Below are 18,651 nucleotides of genomic sequence, written 5' to 3' on the forward strand. Positions count from 1 at the left end.
TTGTCAGCTGACATTTGTGTGATGCTAGCTTGTTAGCTTCGGAGTTAGCAGGAAGATACTGCACTCATTTAACGTTTATCGAACTAGCTGCGTTTGCTCTTTAATAGTTCGACAATTTCTTGTTTGACCTGAACATTGATTATGTGACCAAAGCGAGCAGGTTTAGTATGAAAGAAATTATCTAACGCTTTATAGCACTAGCGAGCTAGCAGCCAGGAATCAAATCTTCTTAGCAACCGTAGCTAGCTAAGTTAGCTGTGACCCATGTGACAGTTATTATTATACATCCATGATGACTGCAGGTTAACGTTAGCTAACAACCGGGCGTCTTCATGGAAAGCTTTACAGTGTTAGCTAAGCTTTCAAGATTGGTCGGAAGGGTGAGTTATGTGAACTCACTGTAGACCCGGAGCGGCTCCTTCTGAGATAAATGTTAATTAAATGGCAAAAATTGAGCAGGGCAATGGACTTGACTTGCGGAGCGGCACAGATAAGCTGACAGATAATGGGAAAGGCAGCTCATATGTATCCGACCCAGAGGTAAACGGTGTCCCCGGGGAGACTCAGGTGGATAAGTACGGATTCACAGGAGGAGCCCAGCAACACACCGGGAAATTGTAAGTGGACCTTCATAAGGCTAAAGGTTTCCTAAAATATTGAAAGAAGTGTTTTTCCACAGACTGCCCAACAGATTAAGATGTTTTTTCTGAAGACAGGTAAAGGGGAACATGAAACGTTAAATCTCTCCTTTGATTTCTGGAGTCATCAGTCTATGTAGAGATACCTGCTGTCATTTGAATGACTTTTCTATGTGGAAGAAGAACAAAGAATAAGTCATTCAAGTAAATAGTTGGCTAATTACCATGATTTCTAGCTGGATTTCTTGTCACCTGGACCCTTCAAAGCAAAGTTATGCTTGCTCGTGACCCATTGGCCTTATCACAGGTTAGAGCAAAAATAAACATGTCGTCTTTATTTTCCAGTTTTGTCAATTAATTTGTGGGGTCCCAGGTTGGGAACCACTGATATAGACCACTGTTCCATAGTAGTCAGTATTCCTTGTTCCTACTTTCCTTGCTCGTCGTCCGTCTGGCACCAAACAGAGAGACCACATTTGTGTGCTGGTCTCTTTTCACTGACTTCCAGTACAGTATAGAATTGATTTTAAGATCGTAATGGTTGTTTTTAAAGGTACTTCATGGGTTTGCCAATCCAAAGATGCTGGCTGTTTCTGGGTCTAAGCTTTGAGTGCAAGGGGGGGGGAGATTGAGCATTTGCTGTTGTGGTTCCTAGAATTTCTTCTTTGTCATTTGGACCTTCATTATGTCCCAGTTTGTGTACTATATCTGTGTTGCTTACATGGCTGAATTTCAACGGTGCCTTGGAAAATGTACAGCACTTTGGTGACGATTTGAACAAGTGGCTTGACTAGATTTTGACCAAATTCTGACACCGGAAGAACTGAGCAAACCATGCAGCTTGGGCTCATTGTCCGCCATAAGATATTTAGTGGTGTGTTCTAATTTAAAGACATGAACGAAACTGTCCCAATCATTGCTCTTTAGATTTATTAGCCTAGTTCAGCCAAGTCGCTATAGAGATTAGTGATTGAACTTCCTTTAGCTTTTCATGCGAAAGCATGTCAGTCAGCTCTTTTAATTTGTTTGTTTAAATTTGTTTGCCAAAATGACCGGGCATGTTTTTTGGTAGATCAGGACAGGAAGGTGTGTGCATAACAATATGACAGCTCCGATCTTCGAGAGGACTGAGTGAAGTGAGGTATTGGTGTAAGTTTTGTGTAGGAGATCGTAGGGAACTCAAATAGGGGAACATTCTCCCACAGCTTCCTGTTTTCCTTGTACTTCGCTGCCGATGGCAAGTGTTCTACTGTTTTTTCTGAGGTTAGGGTTCCTGTGTGGACAAGGAAGAGATGAGCCATTGTCCCGCCCCCTCTGAAGACAGGATTGCCCTGTCATAAGTACAGGGAAGTGACACAGTACAGTAAAGCCATTGTTTATTTGTATGAAAATAATTTGTTTGCTTTTATCGGTTACATTGTCTCCTATCTGCACAGTGCTGAAGAAATCCCCATTGAGGTGCTGAGGCAGCGGGAGGCAAAATGGCTGGAGATGCTCAACAGCTGGGACAAGTGGATGGCCAAAAAACACAAGAAGGTCTGCTTCATAAACTAAACTAAGTCTGACTTCACATCTTTCTTTCTTTGTAATGAAAATGTGCACTTTGCAGGAGTATCCAATGCGCACTGGCGGTTTTGGAGCATAAACATGGTTGTTGTGGCAGCAGTTTTGAACTGGACTTAACAATATAAATTTGTATCAAAAACTGAGCTCGGAAACCTGTGATCATTCCATCAAACCTGTGATCATTCCATTCCATCGGCCAATTTTTTTTTATCTCTGATCAGTTGCCTGCAATGTTGCAGTCAGTGGCATATTTGCTGCAGTATTTACTGTACTGTTTTCCAATGTCTGTGTTCCATTCTCCTGTTCTTCCTTTCTCTTGCTTTCTGCAGGCTCTTGAGTAACTGTGCATGTGTTGAATAACAGGTGAAAGAGCGTTGTCAGAAGGGGATCCCTCCATCCCTGCGTGGCCGGGCCTGGCTCTACCTCACCGGGGGCAAAGTGAGAAGGGAGCAAAACCAGGGCAAATTCCAGGTCAGTCGTATATATGTGATCCCTGCTGTCATCAAGCTATTTGACTTTCATGTCTGGAACAAATCATACTCACTGAAAGTACTGAGGAGTGTTTTGCAAAATATGGATGCAAATTAATAATATTTATTAATGATACATGTACGTATACTTGTAATTCAAGTTTATACATCACTGATAACTAGTTTTAACAATAGTACACTAGTACCCAAATTCCTGGAGAGGGGCTGGACTCTTACAAGGCTTAGAACTTACTGAAGTTTCAGAATTGCCTGCATTATAAAATTCCTATTAAAAAGTGGATGGTGGGAAAATATTCAAAAATTTAATTTGCAATGTTGCAAAAGCTGACAATTTTTTTTTGTGTTTTTAGGAACTGGACAGTCAGCCAGGAGATCCTAAATGGATAGATATTATTGAGCGGGACCTTCATCGCCAGTTCCCCTTCCATGAAATGTTTGCAGCGAGGGGAGGTCATGGGTACTGCCTTCTAAAGGCCTGGCATGATGTCCATTGTTGTGTTAATGTGGCTGAACATAGTTTCTGAATATCATTTATACATGTTCATACATTCAGGCAGCAAGACCTGCTCCGCGTGTTGAAGGCATATACTCTGCATCGTCCGGAAGAGGGTTATTGTCAGGCTCAGGCTCCCATCGCTGCTGTACTCCTCATGCATATGCCAGCAGAGGTGAAAACGCACACTAACGATTCAACCAATTTTTTTTTCATTTCACATTTTGCCATAAGAAATGCCTACCCTTGTTCCCTTTCTTTGTCTTAGGATGCATTCTGGGTTCTTGTCCAGATCTGTGAGAAATACCTTCCAGGATACTACAGTACAGGGCTGGTAAGGGTCCAGACAGACACACTGTCATATCATTTTGAAAAGAAGACCTTAATATCATAAGAAGAGCTTGAGAACATCTTGAGTACAACCTGTAACAGGATTACATATTAACAGTGTTCAGCATGTCAATTATTATCTATCCGAACCCTATAAATATTGCTAAAATGGATCTTTTGTGAGCAAAATAAACTCTAAATATTCTAGCAATGCCCAAGAACACTGGCTTTCTGAAGACTGCATTTCTGCCACATTATAGGACGGAATCCTTGCATTAATTCATATTTTCCAGAAATGACACTGCCCAAGATGTATTGCCCACATAGATTCTCCCTCAGTATTTAAGCTTCTTGAAAGCATCGACTGATTTAACTGGCTAAACAGAAGTCAAAATTGTCTTTGTTTTTAGAGACAGTACATGTTATTTTACGTGGCTGGTGTTGGTGTTAGATTTCTTAGGCCGGCAGGTCTCTAGCTTGACACTGATGTGCTAACGACCTAATTAATAGGAGCCGGTGACCAGGCTACAAGGACGAGATAATCAGAAAATTAGATTAAGCAAAGAGAATGTCTGTCTGTCTGTCTGTCTCTGTCTGTCTGTGTGTCTCTCTCTCTCTCTCTCTCTCTCTCTCTCTCGCTCTCTCTCTCTCTCTCGCTCTCTCTCTCTCTCTCTCTCTCTCCCTCCACTGACTGCTGGCTGCTTTCATGTTGTCTCCATAGGAGGCGATCCAGCTGGACGGGGAGATCCTGTATGCTCTACTTCGGCGGGTGTCTCCTGTGGCCCATCGTCATCTGAAGAAGCACAAGCTGGAGCCCATCCTGTACATGACCGAGTGGTACATGTGCGCCTTCTCTCGGACTCTGCCGTGGGCCTCAGTGCTGCGTGTCTGGGACATGTTCCTTTGTGAGGGTGAGACACTTCACTTGTAAAACATTCACTGATATATTATTGTACAGCACATGAAAAAAAAACATATCAGAAGTGTTTTTCCCTGACCTGACAAGTCACCCTTACAGAGATTATGTCATGAATGATTGTTTGTTATAATGTGTTTCAAATAAATAGAAGTGAAAATATGACTTTTAGCTCATAGACAGCAGCTTTGTTTGATGTAGTAGACTTGAGGATTGTTTTACAGGTAAAACACCAGATTTAAATACACAATAGCAGTATTTATTTTCCTCCAGGCCCTGTCATGTGCTTATTATCCTCCTGTGTAATTTGACCAGTAAAACACCAGGATGAGGAATATGAGAATATGTATGAAGTAGGTTACCACGCTGCAAGATTGTTGCAATCAATCCAAGTGGCTACACCATAGTTATACATCTAAATATCCACTTAAAGTGCTCATAATATGCTCATTTTCAGGTTCATAATTGTATTTAGAGGTTATATCAGAATAGGTTTACATGGTTTAATTTTTTTTTTTTAAAACGCCATATTTTTGTTGTACTGCACATTGCTGCAGCTCCTCTTTTCACCCTGTGTGTTGAGCTCTCCATTTTAGCTACTGAGTGAGGCATCACACTTCTATTCCATCTTTGTTGGGAGTCGCACATGCGCAGTAGCTAGGTCAGCACTACAAGCCAGTCAGAAGCAGAATAAGAGGGCGTGCCATGCTAGCAGCTAGGCGAGCATTATAACGTGTGTTACAAAGTGACGCACGTTTGTCACGGAAGTAAAGGCTGGACTACAATAGAGCTGTTTGGAGCAGTTTGTGAACAGTGTTTTCTGTTGGAGATGGTAAGTCCCTTTGGGGTGGACTTTAGGCTTTTTCACTTTGTAAACCTATCCCATGTACAAAAAAAATATATAACACAATAAAGGAAAGGGGAAAAGCCAAAAAGCACAATATGAGCACTTTAAATGAATTGGTCTCCAGCAGTTACAGTATGTGCTCTCAGATGGTCTATCTATTAAAAGTGTCGACTGCTGCTCTAGCTGCATATTGTCTTGTGTGATGCTGTTCTCAGGAGTAAAGATCCTCTTTCGCGTGGGCCTGGTTCTCCTGAAATGCATGTTGGGATCCCAAGAGAAACTGAAGGCCTGTCAAGGTCTCTATGAAACAATGGAGCTGCTCCGAGCTATACAGCCACAGTACATGCAAGAAGTTTTCCTGGTGCACGAGGTACAGTTAAACTCTGTCATTGTTGTAGTATTTGTTATCCATTTTATTGTTTTGACCTAGCACCTATTGCACACACTCTTTCTCAAGTCTTTCTCTTTGACTTTGCCCTCCTCTGGTTGCAACAGCGATATAAAAAGACTTAACCTGTAATGTGCTGTAGTACTTGAACCATTAAACCCAGGCATTACTCACATGTGATTTACACTCATTCTCCACTTGTGTTTCAGATTATTGAGTTGGTGGTGTCTGAGAAAGACATTGAGAAGGAACACCATGCTCAGCTGCGGCGCTGGAAGGAGACCCATGGAGATCTACACTGCAAGTCTCCTCCCAGGATGCACGGCGCTAAAGCCATCATGACTGCCGAGCCGCCCAGTCGTCAGGACCTGAGACAGAGACCCACCATTATTGTGGAATCTCCCCTGGCACCCAAGACAGTTGGGGAGAGAGAAGAGGATGCCAAGGAAAGTGGAAAGACTGAAGAGGAAAAACAGAAGAAAACAATCCCACTGCCACAGGAGACTGTTATTCCTTACCGTCTTCCCACTGACCCCTCACCTCCCCTCAAACACGTGACTGTACAAGGGTCCAAAGAGAGTCTGAGCAGTGCAGAGCATGACACTTACCTGTAGCAGGGTAAGTATCACCAGTTTACTAACATAAATCATTCCATACAGCCTTTGCTAACTTACTAACTAAGTTTTCAGTCAAAGTTCTCACATGTCACAGTGACACGAGAAACCTTTCCATGACTTATTTTATCTGTGGTAGTCGTGACTGTGACAGTTTTTTTTTACTGAAATGGCTATTTTTACAATCAAGAAAAAAGTAATCATGTTTTCAAAGCTGGCAAAAATGCCATTGCTCAGACTGCTAAGCAGTCACTGTGATGCTGAACACATTTTCACTGTCATTTCATTTATACAGGTTTCTATTTACTGTACTTTTAACTAAGTAGTCATTGAAATTTAGCATAAAAGTGTATGGAACTCAGAAATGTGTAATTGCCAGGGAGCAACAACAGATGGCGACTGTGTGCCCTGTGCACACATGTCTAAGGTTTTATCCTGTGGAGCTATTAGCTTCATATACCCTCACTAACTCACTGTTAACAGCTACTGCTGCTATTTACCTCCTTGAATTTTAAATGTACCTCTTAGATTCTTTCCTTTGTTATAAATGAAGTCGGATTTTGTCTTGATTGATGAGGTCTTTTCTAGAGCACTTTGCCTTTATAGTCTTCGTCTTTGGCTATGTTAGTCACTACGTTGCCAACGCAGAGATTCGTTTTTACCCTGCTTTACTAGACTCGCACAAATTTACAGACACACAGTTATATCAGTGTGTCTGTCATCCAGGAGTTTGTCTTTGCTGTTGTTGAACACTTGAGGGCGTCCTGAGATTATCTCACAGCCGCTGCAGTGACCAGCAGTCGTCTGCGTGACGGACATAATGAAGGAAGAAGTGTGCAGGGACGTTTTGTGCCACTAAGCCAAAGATTTGTAATGCATATTTTTAAGATATATGTTGTCCGAGCAGTTTATTCAATCATATTGTTATACAGTATTCGGGAGAGGATTGGGTTTATCAATGTCGTGAATGGGAAATGGAAAAATGCCATTTTAAAGAACACTAATACAAAGCTGTTTTGTTTTTTTACAATCATGCTTAGTGCATTCCTTAGACTTAGATATATTTTACTATAAAAGAAAAATATGGCATTAGGAGTTTTGTTTTCTGCAACCTCAGAATCTAATCTCCAGTCCCAACACTTAATGTGTTTTTTAAAACCAGGAAATTCCACTCAAATGTGCTGAAGTACCTGGTGTTATCTTGGTTGACAAAACTGCTTTGAACAACTTTTAAAAGAATACAAAACCAAAAAGACTAATCATGAAGTCCAAGTAATGTACACATATAATCTTCAGAAGTTCTTTTCTAATGGCATTATTTAGATACAAAGATATTAAAAGTCAAAAGAGCCATAAACCTTTAATGACTGAACGGTATCTGTTGATGCTCATTTTATCTGAGATGTTCCAATGAAGAAATTGTTTGAAAAACTCTTAATGAATTCAGAATCAATCAACATTTAACAACCAGTCCAGGAAATTCCTTTATCAGCAGTTACATGTGTAACAGTAAATCAGATTAGTTGCTGTCAGGGTTTTTATAATGGAAAATGGTTGTGGGTCTATGTTGATTTCAAACACTGAGCAGATTTTAGTATAGTTTAAAACACAGATCACATTTAACCAACATGCAGTTCATCAGTTGAGTTTCTACCAGGAGCTTTCTATACTGTCATATAGGGGGCACCACTGAGCTTCATCCAGGGATTCAAATCATTAGTTGCCCAGTCATTCTGAAGGATACAGGATGTGGTTTGGCAGCTAAACACTTAATGTTGATATTTTTTAAAAACATTTTTCAAAGATTATGTTTCACTATATATAAACACATATAAATGTAGGATGTTGAGAAGCTCTTTATTACTAATCATTGCAACTATTATGATTAAAGAGAACATTGTTTGAGCCTGGGTCTTGTAAATGTGCAACTTATCCTGCTGTACTCATGGGTATATAGGACTTTATTCCTGATCTGTTTGCTCATTTGATTTCAAATCAACTTCTCATATCTACAAGCTATTTTGTACCAAATTAGCTTTAAATCAATAAAATGTTAAACTCTTGGCTTTTGCAGATCTGTTATTTTTTGCATTTTATTTTGATATAAAATTCCCCTTCTTTTGCCTTAATTTTATATAAAAGAAAGGCAATGAGACAAGAGAAGAAGTGCCACACAGACTGGACTGAACAAGTAGGATTTCAATACACCCTGTGTTATCATTCAGCGCCCTCACACCCGCCCTCACCCACACAGCAGCACACTTCCTTGGACACCTGTTTCTCCGGCTCTTTCAGCTCTTTGAGGAATTTGCATCTCAAATAGGGCGAATTCCCACAGCACCGTCCAAAGCGCCTCACCCAGCCATTTGCCTTTGGTCTCTGAATGGAGTCTTCTGCCTGTATACAGGCCTTCTTCTTCTTCTTTTTCTTCATCGACAAGGTTCAGCTGCAGTCCAAGAACATTACAGCTGAGAACACTCTCCTCTACATTTTAATTTACCCAACCAGTGAAAACCCCAACACTTATATAAATATATGTGTCCCTTTGTTTATAATTCCATTACTATTGTCAGTTGAATTCTTATGGTCTTCCCATACTTCCGCTCATTTAAAGTAGAGACATTTTCTGTCATTTGAGAATACACTTGATTGCAATGATGAAATATTTTAATTTATCACACCCAACAATCAGATGATTGAGATTTTTCATCTTCCTGATGTCACATTCCTCACCCGCAGCCTTCGCAGTGGCTTTTTCTATTTCTGTGAAGGATTTTGAGTGTTGCTTGTCTGAGGATGCCTGTCATTAAAGCATTTTTGTATTTCTGGCTCCTCTCATCATCTCTTTTGTGCCTTTTGCTGTCTGTAAACAATGCCAGCTTCTTACCCCAACTCCACCCTTTACCTCAATCCAACCCCACCCCACTGGACCCCACCTGTCTGTCTCTCCCTGTGCTGGTGCTCACTGACATTCACTAGATCCAAGCTTAGACCAGAGAGGGTGTAATGGGAGACTGGCTTTATGGCTAATCTGCAGAGGAGGAGACGTGACCCAGACGTGCCCCCATAACCACACTCTCAGAAAAGAGCAGAGCAGTATTTGTAGCTTTCCTAGTACAATAGCTTGTTGCTGGGGGCAATGTTGTATACAAAAACATCATGGTACATTTACACAAGTCAGTTGTTGTGCTCCTAACATTCATTCCTTCAATAATGCTATCTTGACAGTACTATCATGATGAACCTTTAAATAATGGTAATCATATTGAGGAAACGATAGTACTACTGTATGACTTGGTGCATTTTCCACTTTTTATCTAATGTGGAGCGGCAATTTCTCCCAGTCCATGTTGCTGCTTATGCCATATTAAGACATAGGATGGCATAAGAAAATAGAAAATAGGTCTGTTTAAAAAAAACACAAGGGGCTATGTTGGTGTGGACATGTTGCTACAAGATCTGGTGAGAAGATGAAATATGATCCAGGAAGTCCAGTTTGAGTGATACATTACACCCATGAGCTTCAAGACTCATCAGATGCAGTTTATTATACTGTGAGATTTGAGAGGTTTTAACAACTCTGGAAAGTTGTTGCAGCAGCAATCATTTTATCCTCCATCTCAACAATTGTAAGGTTCACATTACAAAGTAATCTACCAGACAGTACTCTTGCACATTTTTGATTGGCCAATGCAGTCCATTGTCGGATCAATGTTGCATTGTGTGACAACAAACGTTGATCCCACTAGGGACTGCATGGTGCAAATATTATCATTTGCCCGTGTCTGCAAGGGTTCGTAGTGCAGACCGCATGCACTGACTGCACATGAGTGAAGAAATAAAAAATCCCTTATATGAGATTTATAAAGTTTAACTTGTCTATATATCGTACTATAGTATACACCCCATGTGGTATAAACAAAATTACATCCACTGTCTGTGTTTGTGTCCTTTTTGGAATATATCAGGGCCAGTGCTGTTATAAGGACAGGATCGCTCACCTGCTTCCCTCCAGTAAACACGACTGACTGAATTTAATAATGCCAAACCACCACCACTGGGGAGAAGAAGGTCAGGTTGAACTGGTACAGATTTGTACCTTGAACTACCAGAAAAAATGCTGTACCTTTATGGTGTATCCACATGTATGCTTCTGGGTCACTTTGCATGTTGTGGTACAACTATGAAAGAGTTTACTTGCTTATGAATTATAAAATATTCTGGAGTCTGGAGAATTAATCTCCACACTCAAGTTTAATTTTTAGTACTGAAATGTTCTGTGTACCTATATTTTTGATTGTACAACTATATCCAAAGCTCATACACTGTATGCGTGTGTAAACAGATACCCCACCCATGTGATGTCTGTGTATACACTGTAGCTGTTTATGGGGGGTGGGTTAGTATAGTGAGGTGGAAGATCTCATGAAAACATATGTGTGAAGCGTCTGGGAGATTAAAGTCTGGCTTCATGAGCTGTAAAGCTCCTCTAAAGCTTTTTAGTAACAAGGACCGAGGGTCTGCACCTTTATCCCCCAGCCTGCCATCCCCCATCATGCCCTCTGCCTAAAGAAGGGATTAGAAGGGGTAGAGGTCGGGGCAGGGGCACAAAACAAAAAACACAACTGTGACCCGTTGATAATAGTTTGAATTGTTAAATTGAATTGCAGCTGCCATGCCTTTTCTACAGTTTGCGTTTGTATGCTTGATGTGATCTAATATAATAATTGTGTGTCTATAGGTGAAATAGGAAGAAAAAAACATTAGTATTCCCCTTATTTTGTCTACACACTGTATATGTGAGTAAAAAGAGGACTGAGCACTCTTATTTGGGACTTTTTTATGTATTGAGGGAAAGGCTTTGATGAGAAGCTTCAAGTAGCGGAGCTACACGTGTGGGACAGGAAGCAGAGTCGGAGTGGAAGGTGTCAGGGGTCAGACAGATGCTCGTTCAATGGACAGTGGACAGGATGTGTGTGTGTCCTTTTATGGTTCTCCTCAGGATAACAGTAGCTGGACATGTAGCCCTAATGATCTCAGATCCATCAGGGTTTTTGACACAGGGTTATGATTAGCGATAGGATATAATAACGCACACCTGTTTGGTTCCAGCCGGGGATCCCCCTGAGTCCAAGCAGAATCATGAATCATCATAAGACTGATTTGTTCTGCTTAGCAACTTCAGATCCACATCCAAGTTATTGTTCCTGTGTAAGGTCTGTGAACGGGTCATTTTCTGCTAAAAAGGAATAGCAAAATAGAACCCAGGCATTAAGATTATTGATTATACTACTAAAATGTGAGTAATTTCTTAAAATATATATAAATGGTCCATAGCCGAAGCAATGCAAAAAAAAAAAAAAAAGCAGAGATGCTGTGAAGTGATGTGCAGTGCTGAGTGGGTTTACATTGTGTGAGGACTTTTGTCTCCTGTAGTTTTAAGTCAGTGCAAAGGTAAAATCCTGTAACTGTCATTCTATTTACAATGTACAATTCTATCCATTCATGTTATATTCTCAAACTTGGATTTCTCCAAGTCCCTGTACTTTAATGTTGAGCAGTCGTTTTTTTTCATGTTAGCAGCTGATCCAGAATACTGCAGATAACCTTCTGGCTTCTTTACACTTGATTTCAGTATGTTTGAAGTTGGGCAGGTTACACATCCTCCAGACCTATCAGGTTTTCTGTTTTAGGGACCTCGATGTGACCTCTGATTTCCCCCCCCCCTCCCCTCAAACTGCACCCACTGTTGACTTTTTCAACTTCCTGCAAACTACTTGCTTTTATTCTAGACGTTTCTTGGTGTGCCTTTGTGTTTCAATGTGTATGTTTTTATATGTTTATTTGCAGCATTTTGATTCACTTTGGCTTGTGTTTGAATATACAGTATTTTATAAAAATAAATTTGAGTTGACAGGAAGAAATAACCAGGCCTGTTAGTTGTTGCCGTTAACACTGTCAGATCATGGTGAAATATTAATTCGCACATTTGAAATACGGAGCTTCATAACTTTTCAAAAATAACCACAGCAGCAATTGTTTGTGGTTAAACCATTTTGGATTTACCATATGATTACAGTGAATGAGGATATTTACCCAGTGCATGTTTATGTATGTTTAAAATAATTAAATTGTAAATCGGAATACCCGACAAATATCATCCACAGAATGAAGAAAGTGTTATAACCTTATTTTTTGGTAATGAAAGAAGAAGAAATGGCCTGTAACACATTATGAGGGAAGCTGCTGTTTTGAAGGGTTTTGAGGCTTTGCAACATTTATTTGGCACTGTTTGTGTTGCATGTTTATCTCTTCACCAGGGATGTTTGTTAGCCTGGTGCTTCTGTGTTGGTGTGTTTGCACTAATCTGAATTGATCTGAAGTCACTTCCTGCCATTGTTGTGTCACATCCCCACTGTCTCCTCTCTTCCCGTCCATCTAGTCCCCTCTTTCCCCATCAAGGAAGCCAAGAGCTGAGAGAGGATGCACAGGAGGGGGGGTCTCTCTCTCTCTGCGTGTGCGAGAGAGACAGAGAGCGAGAACAGGAGCCCTGCCCTGATAAACCTTGGCCAGACTGATATTGATGGTGAGCAGGAGAAGCATGAGCAGCCTGTGATAACAGTAAGAGAAACAGACAGATAAAGAGACCAACAAAGGGAAGAATTGGTGGTTTTTCTTGTAAGAAAGAAAATAAGTCACCCTTTTTGAAAAAGATTAAGTCTGGAATAAAACAGGGATCTGGTGCATGGGTGCACGTGAGCTCCACAGATACTGAGCATCAACATGTCCTGCAAAAATGAGTTAAAGGATCATTTGGGTTATTATACCTTGGAACTTAGGCTGCAACAAAATAGCCAGGACTTTATTTTTGCATTAATATTTGCATTTGTGTGTGTGTGTGTGTGTGTGTGTGTGTGTGTGTCTCTCTCTCTCTCTCTCTCTCTCTCTGTGTGTTTGTGTGCATGCAGAGAGAACATCAGCGAGTGACCTCATAGCCTGTTATAATTGAGACTAATGACAAAAGCATATGGGCGTCAAGACCTTTGGTTTGAGGTTACAATAGCTTATTGTATTTCGTCCAGTAGTCATGGGTGTTACATAGTGTGTGAACTAGGATAGCGGAGTGTGTTCTGTGCATGGGTGTGTGTATGTGTGTGTACATCTCTCAGCCTTGAGACTAAACTGGAGGCTTGTGTTTCAAAACTCTGTGAAGTTCGGACAGCCATAAAACTCTATAAAACAGTTCATGTTACATGTGAGGGATGAAAGACTTTTGTAAATCCTGCAGTACATTTAGAATAATTCACACAGTTTCTAGACTACCTCCTGTTCTCTGACCCATCGCTGTTTTTCCACACGTTTTTGTGAACAATATCAGTCTTACATCCAGGGGGAGTAGTGGGGAGTGCAGCAGAGGGCAGTTACTCGCCTGCTGGACCTTCCTCACGGGAAGAGGGAAATGTGGGTGCAGGTTTTACTGCAGCTTTCTGGTGTTTAGACAGCAGGGAGGCTCTGGACTGTATCTCTTTTCTTCACAATTGGTCTATATTTCTTATTTTTAAGCAGTTTCTTGGTAGGTTTTGCACATTATATATTTCATTTATTTATAAGGGACAGTGTGCAATTAAAACATAAATGTGACCATTTGATGCGTTGCACCAGAGTTAGCCTTTGGCTAATTTACATCTGTAGTCCCTCGAAAAACACAAATACAACATTTTAAAAGTTGAAACCACGCTTAATGAGTAAAAAAACATGTAACAAATAACAGTATTTTACATTTCATATCACTCACACACACACACACACACACACACACACACACACACACACACACACACACACCCCGTCAGCCCCGTTGGAGAGACAAGTAAGACTAACAGTTGTGAGGAATGATTAACTAACAGTGTGCGTGCATTATATTTATGTAAATTCATTATGGTATGCAATAAAGCATGCTGGGCCTTCAATGAGTGTGGCATGCATAACATAAAACAAACACTGATACAACTCTTTGTCTGCCTAAACAAACCACAATTTTCATGATGACTTGGAGCAGCAGTGTTACCTCACAGTTTCTATAAATGATAACGAACCTCTCGCTTTTGTTCTTTCTGATTTCAACTCTCCTTAGCTGTCCTGCGTGAGAGACAAGGAGGCGCCCCGCCTTTCTCTGATGGTTATATTTTCACTGGTGACCCTGAAGTCTAAGCTATTTATACCTTTTTGAGAAAACTGTTTGGGATTTCCCTCCCCCGTTGTCACATTTACAGTATATTTGATAAACATTTCTGTTCAGCTGCTCCTGGCACAAGAAGACAACAACATCTTGAAAGCAGGAAGATTCATATCAACAGAGTCCTCCGGTCGCCTGACCCACAAACAGAAAACACAAATTGGACATCCATGTGTGTCTTAGCTGTTCATTCAAAATAACTGCTGCTTCTGTGGACGTGTGAGGGACTCCAAGGCAGTGGGGTCATCAGGGCCGTAACGTCATGAAAACATGTTGTGCATGTGTGCTGAGTGAGGTCCAAAAACCACGTTATCATATACAGTAGATACAAACTCAGCAAGAAGACTGCACCATGGCTGTTTCCTGACCTTTCAAACAGAATAACATGTAGGACCTGGATGCTTTTTCCTCCCTGTACCTTACATATTACATTCCATGACACTGAACAGGAGAAGTGACGTGGACAATACTGGAGAAATCTATGATTTAAGAGAAGAAAAGGCAGTAGAATTGGCTGTGTTTCTGGGGCAAGATTGGACTCAGAATCTGTTCTTGGCCTGTTCCAGTACCCAGAAATCAAATAAGTCTACATGGGACAATTATGCTGCAGCATTCATCAAATTATCCGTCAACCCAGACAACCTGTTCATTTGAATGAGGCCAGTCAGTGTATTCTGTCATGTCGAATCCCATTCTACGCTACCCTGCCATCCTGTCCTGCCTCGTCCTGTCCAATCATATCCAATCCTATTCCATGCACCAGCTTTACTGTAGGAGAAAACAAACGTTTTTTTTCTCACACAGTCTGAAATGCCACCAGCAGGTTGCTGGTTTGTCATTTACAGATGCTTCTCTAAACTGTTTCATCCATGCAAAATGTTGTTAAACTCTAGCTGAAGCCACATTAGTCTTTACTAGAACAGTAAGAAAAGGCGTGAACCTCTCCCATCCTGGTGGCCTTTGTGTCTAACAAGCTGGTGTCAATCACCTCATGGTCTTTGCTGAAAAGAGTAAAGGGAGAGCAGAGAAGTGGAGCAGGCTGCAGCAACGCCCAAATGTTCAAGCTTTCCAGCCGTGCTGCTGGAAGTGTTAACTGTGACAGCATTCAGATAATTAATAGCGCGGATCAGACTGTTAATGTGATTGGTAATGTAAATGGTGCTGATGGCTCAGGTATTTGCCTAAGGGTCTGTTTATCATCAGGGCTGTCAAGCTGCTATCAGGTCAGACGTGTGATATCATGAATTTTCTGAGGAGCTCCAGTCTGGCTCAGAGTTGGTCAGATCACAAACAAAGCCTCAAGGAACCAGCTGTCTCAGCAACAGAGGGGGCCCGTGCATGTGGTCCGTGACAGCTTAACACGCACACATCAAACAACTGTCAGACCCCCACACACACCTAAACAACAAGAACACACACCTCACGCTCTTCTGGCGCTGTGAGTATCACCAAAAACAGACTCATAAACTCGCAAACACCCAAGGTCACGATAAAAGATCAAAGAGAAGCTCTGCAGCCACACAGACAGTTTGCCACTGTAGCGTTCTTTCTGTGTCTTTCTGCCTTTGTGTAGATTTTGAGAAGCAAGTACTTATCCTTTTCTATATCCCCCGGATGTGCTGTCTGCTACTGACTCATCGCTTATGGATGACAGCCGAATGAAGGATGAAAGATGGATGAAACGCCTTGGTGTGGTTGAATAAGAGTGCAAAAACACGAGGAATGTCTTGGTGCCTTCATGGTGTGTGGTTTACAGCACAAGGCCACACATGAGAGGACAGCAACAACAATAACAACAATCAATTGTGAGACACAGGTGGGCTATTAAGAGGAAAAACAAGAGCTGAATGTGGTATCTGGTATGCTGAATGAAAAGATGGAGGCTCAGCAAAGAGGTTCAAGGTCAGTCCAACTGGAACTTGTCACTCCTAAAAGCCAAAAAGAGGAATAATTGGGATTTTTGTCATGTTGCATGGTCTCTCTATCTGCAGCAAACTTATTTTTTCTCTTATGTTTCTTATCATATCATTGTAAAACTGTTCCATCAAGGCTGATAAGGGGATTTTGGGGAAAAGTGAGTGGGGTGGATTGTATTCATCAAGGCCTGATGTTTTATTTAGCTGTATATTCACATCCCTGTCAGCGAACACAGCTAAAAACAGGCCTCAGTCCCACCAGAGCACAGATAGGAAGTTTGCTTTATGCTTTTTTTCCTGTTCTGCCGGACGGACAAAGAACTGGAAGGACAATCAAGCGCAGGAAGAGAGGACAGAGTTTAGGAGGAGGCACACAAACACAATCACATCAGTTTGATTAACAAATGCCACAAGATCGCATCACAATAATTGGCAACAACAAACAGTTTACTGAGAGTAAATGACGTTGGTGAAAGCAGAGGAAGACGGGAAGCAGTCTTCATCTTCATAATCAGAGGAAGGCGGAGATGAGCGGGGAAGGGAAAGGAGGAGGATGGAGGGGTGAAGGAAGGGATCAGTGGAGAAAAAGATTGTTGAGTGATACAGTAGTTGTGTCTAAAGGTCGGTGCCCCGGCGCCACTGCTGCCTCTCTGCTGAGAGACGGAGCAGACTGAAGACTGAGCTGACCCACCTGGGCTAACAAATACACCCAAGAGACAGCGAAGAAGAGGAAGACAGAAGAAGAGTGTTACTTGTATAACCTCTTAAAATGATCTCCACTTTTGTTTCCCCTTAAGTAACTTTAAAGCTCTATTCCACACTGTCTGACATTATCACACATATGTTCTGTACCAGCTTGTTACAACTCTTCATTGAAGTTATAAGGATGTTTACATTTAAATACTCAAACCCAACACTATTTTATGGTAGCAGCATGCAATCACATAAAAATAACTTGTGTATAATTTTTCTAATTTAGCCTGACATATTTAGTATCTTTGGAAACTTTCCTTTATAAATTTTAACATAAAGTTTTGCAACTTAAAACAATGTGTTCAGTTGTTTTTCAGGTTAATTGTATATTTGAGCATGCACAAATGCAAGTAGTGATGAAATATATCACATTACATTATTTGCCCTCAGTTTTCACAGGATGCATTTGAGTTTTAAAATTGATTTTAGGATTCAATAATAAAGCAAAGCTTTTATTTTGTAGTTTTTATTAATGTATGTCTTTGTTAATATATGCTACCCATGCTTTATGTCATTTTATTGTGTATTGTCATACTGGCTGTCATTTTTCAATTTTGTTGTTTATTAGGCACTTTAAACTTTTTTTAAAAAAACTGATACCTAAATGTATAATGATAATTATAATCATTTTTTTTTAATTATTATTTTAAACACATTAAGTAAAAGAGTTTGGTTTTTTTAAACTAAATTTTTACTATTGTAAAATCTTGTCAGTTTCTCTCTTCAGTTGAAGTTGAATGGAAATAAAATGTTGTACTTTAACTGAAGGCTATTAAACATGTTTCTAAGTATGTTTTCTTTCTGTTAATACTTATTGTATAATTATTGTATATTTTCAATTAAAGGTCTGAGGTCAAATTTTTGTTTGTCTAACCTACAGTTCATTAAACCTTAATGCTTTTGTCTTTAGTTTGTGGTTCTACTTGTTTAAACATGTACAGACACGAAAAAAACAGACATAGGAATGTAAATAGTGCAGCCCATTCGGATTTCGGCAGAGTGCTCCGGTGCCAGAAGCACTCTCAATTGATATTGAAATTGACTACTTCAAACATGTCATGCCTAGACTTGCCACATGGGCTTCTGTCCAAACATGTCTTATTAACTTTCATTCCCTGAAGTAAAACAAAAGGTTGCAATTATATCTGTGGCAAGTTTAGATTTATACTTTGGACAGTTTCATTTTGCCCCTGGAGATAAATTTCTGCAGCCCAAATTTTGTGCATGAAATGTGAAGAAAATGGGATATCCAAAAAAAGAATACTATCATTACCAGCAAAAATTACTAGCATTTTCAACCCATATTACATGCATTGAAGTGACTCCACTATGCATTATGTTGTGTACAAATTACAAATTAATAAAGAGAGAGGTGGGCGTGTACGCAGTGATAGAGCATGTTCTTCAGAGCAGAGAGGAGGAGGGCAGTGGGAGGGGAGGAGGGGGCATCCTGGGAGGGTACA

The 18,651-nt window shown here is 40.6% G+C and overlaps 1 protein-coding gene across 1 annotated transcript; it reads left to right on the forward strand.

The window, feature by feature from the left end:
• Positions 1-441: 441 nt before the first annotated feature.
• Positions 442-9,111, forward strand: LOC116035119 (TBC1 domain family member 10A-like). The gene is made up of 9 exons (XM_031278068.2): positions 442-617; positions 2,075-2,174; positions 2,568-2,675; positions 3,046-3,152; positions 3,249-3,363; positions 3,457-3,522; positions 4,240-4,429; positions 5,497-5,651; positions 5,879-9,111. Exons 1-9 carry the CDS (start codon positions 442-444, stop codon positions 6,281-6,283), a joined length of 1,422 nt encoding a protein of 473 aa, XP_031133928.1. The 3' UTR covers positions 6,284-9,111.
• Positions 9,112-18,651: the final 9,540 nt, after the last annotated feature.

Source organism: Sander lucioperca, chromosome 1, assembly GCF_008315115.2.
Source record: "Sander lucioperca isolate FBNREF2018 chromosome 1, SLUC_FBN_1.2, whole genome shotgun sequence".
In the NCBI taxonomy this organism is placed as follows: domain Eukaryota; kingdom Metazoa; phylum Chordata; class Actinopteri; order Perciformes; family Percidae; genus Sander; species Sander lucioperca.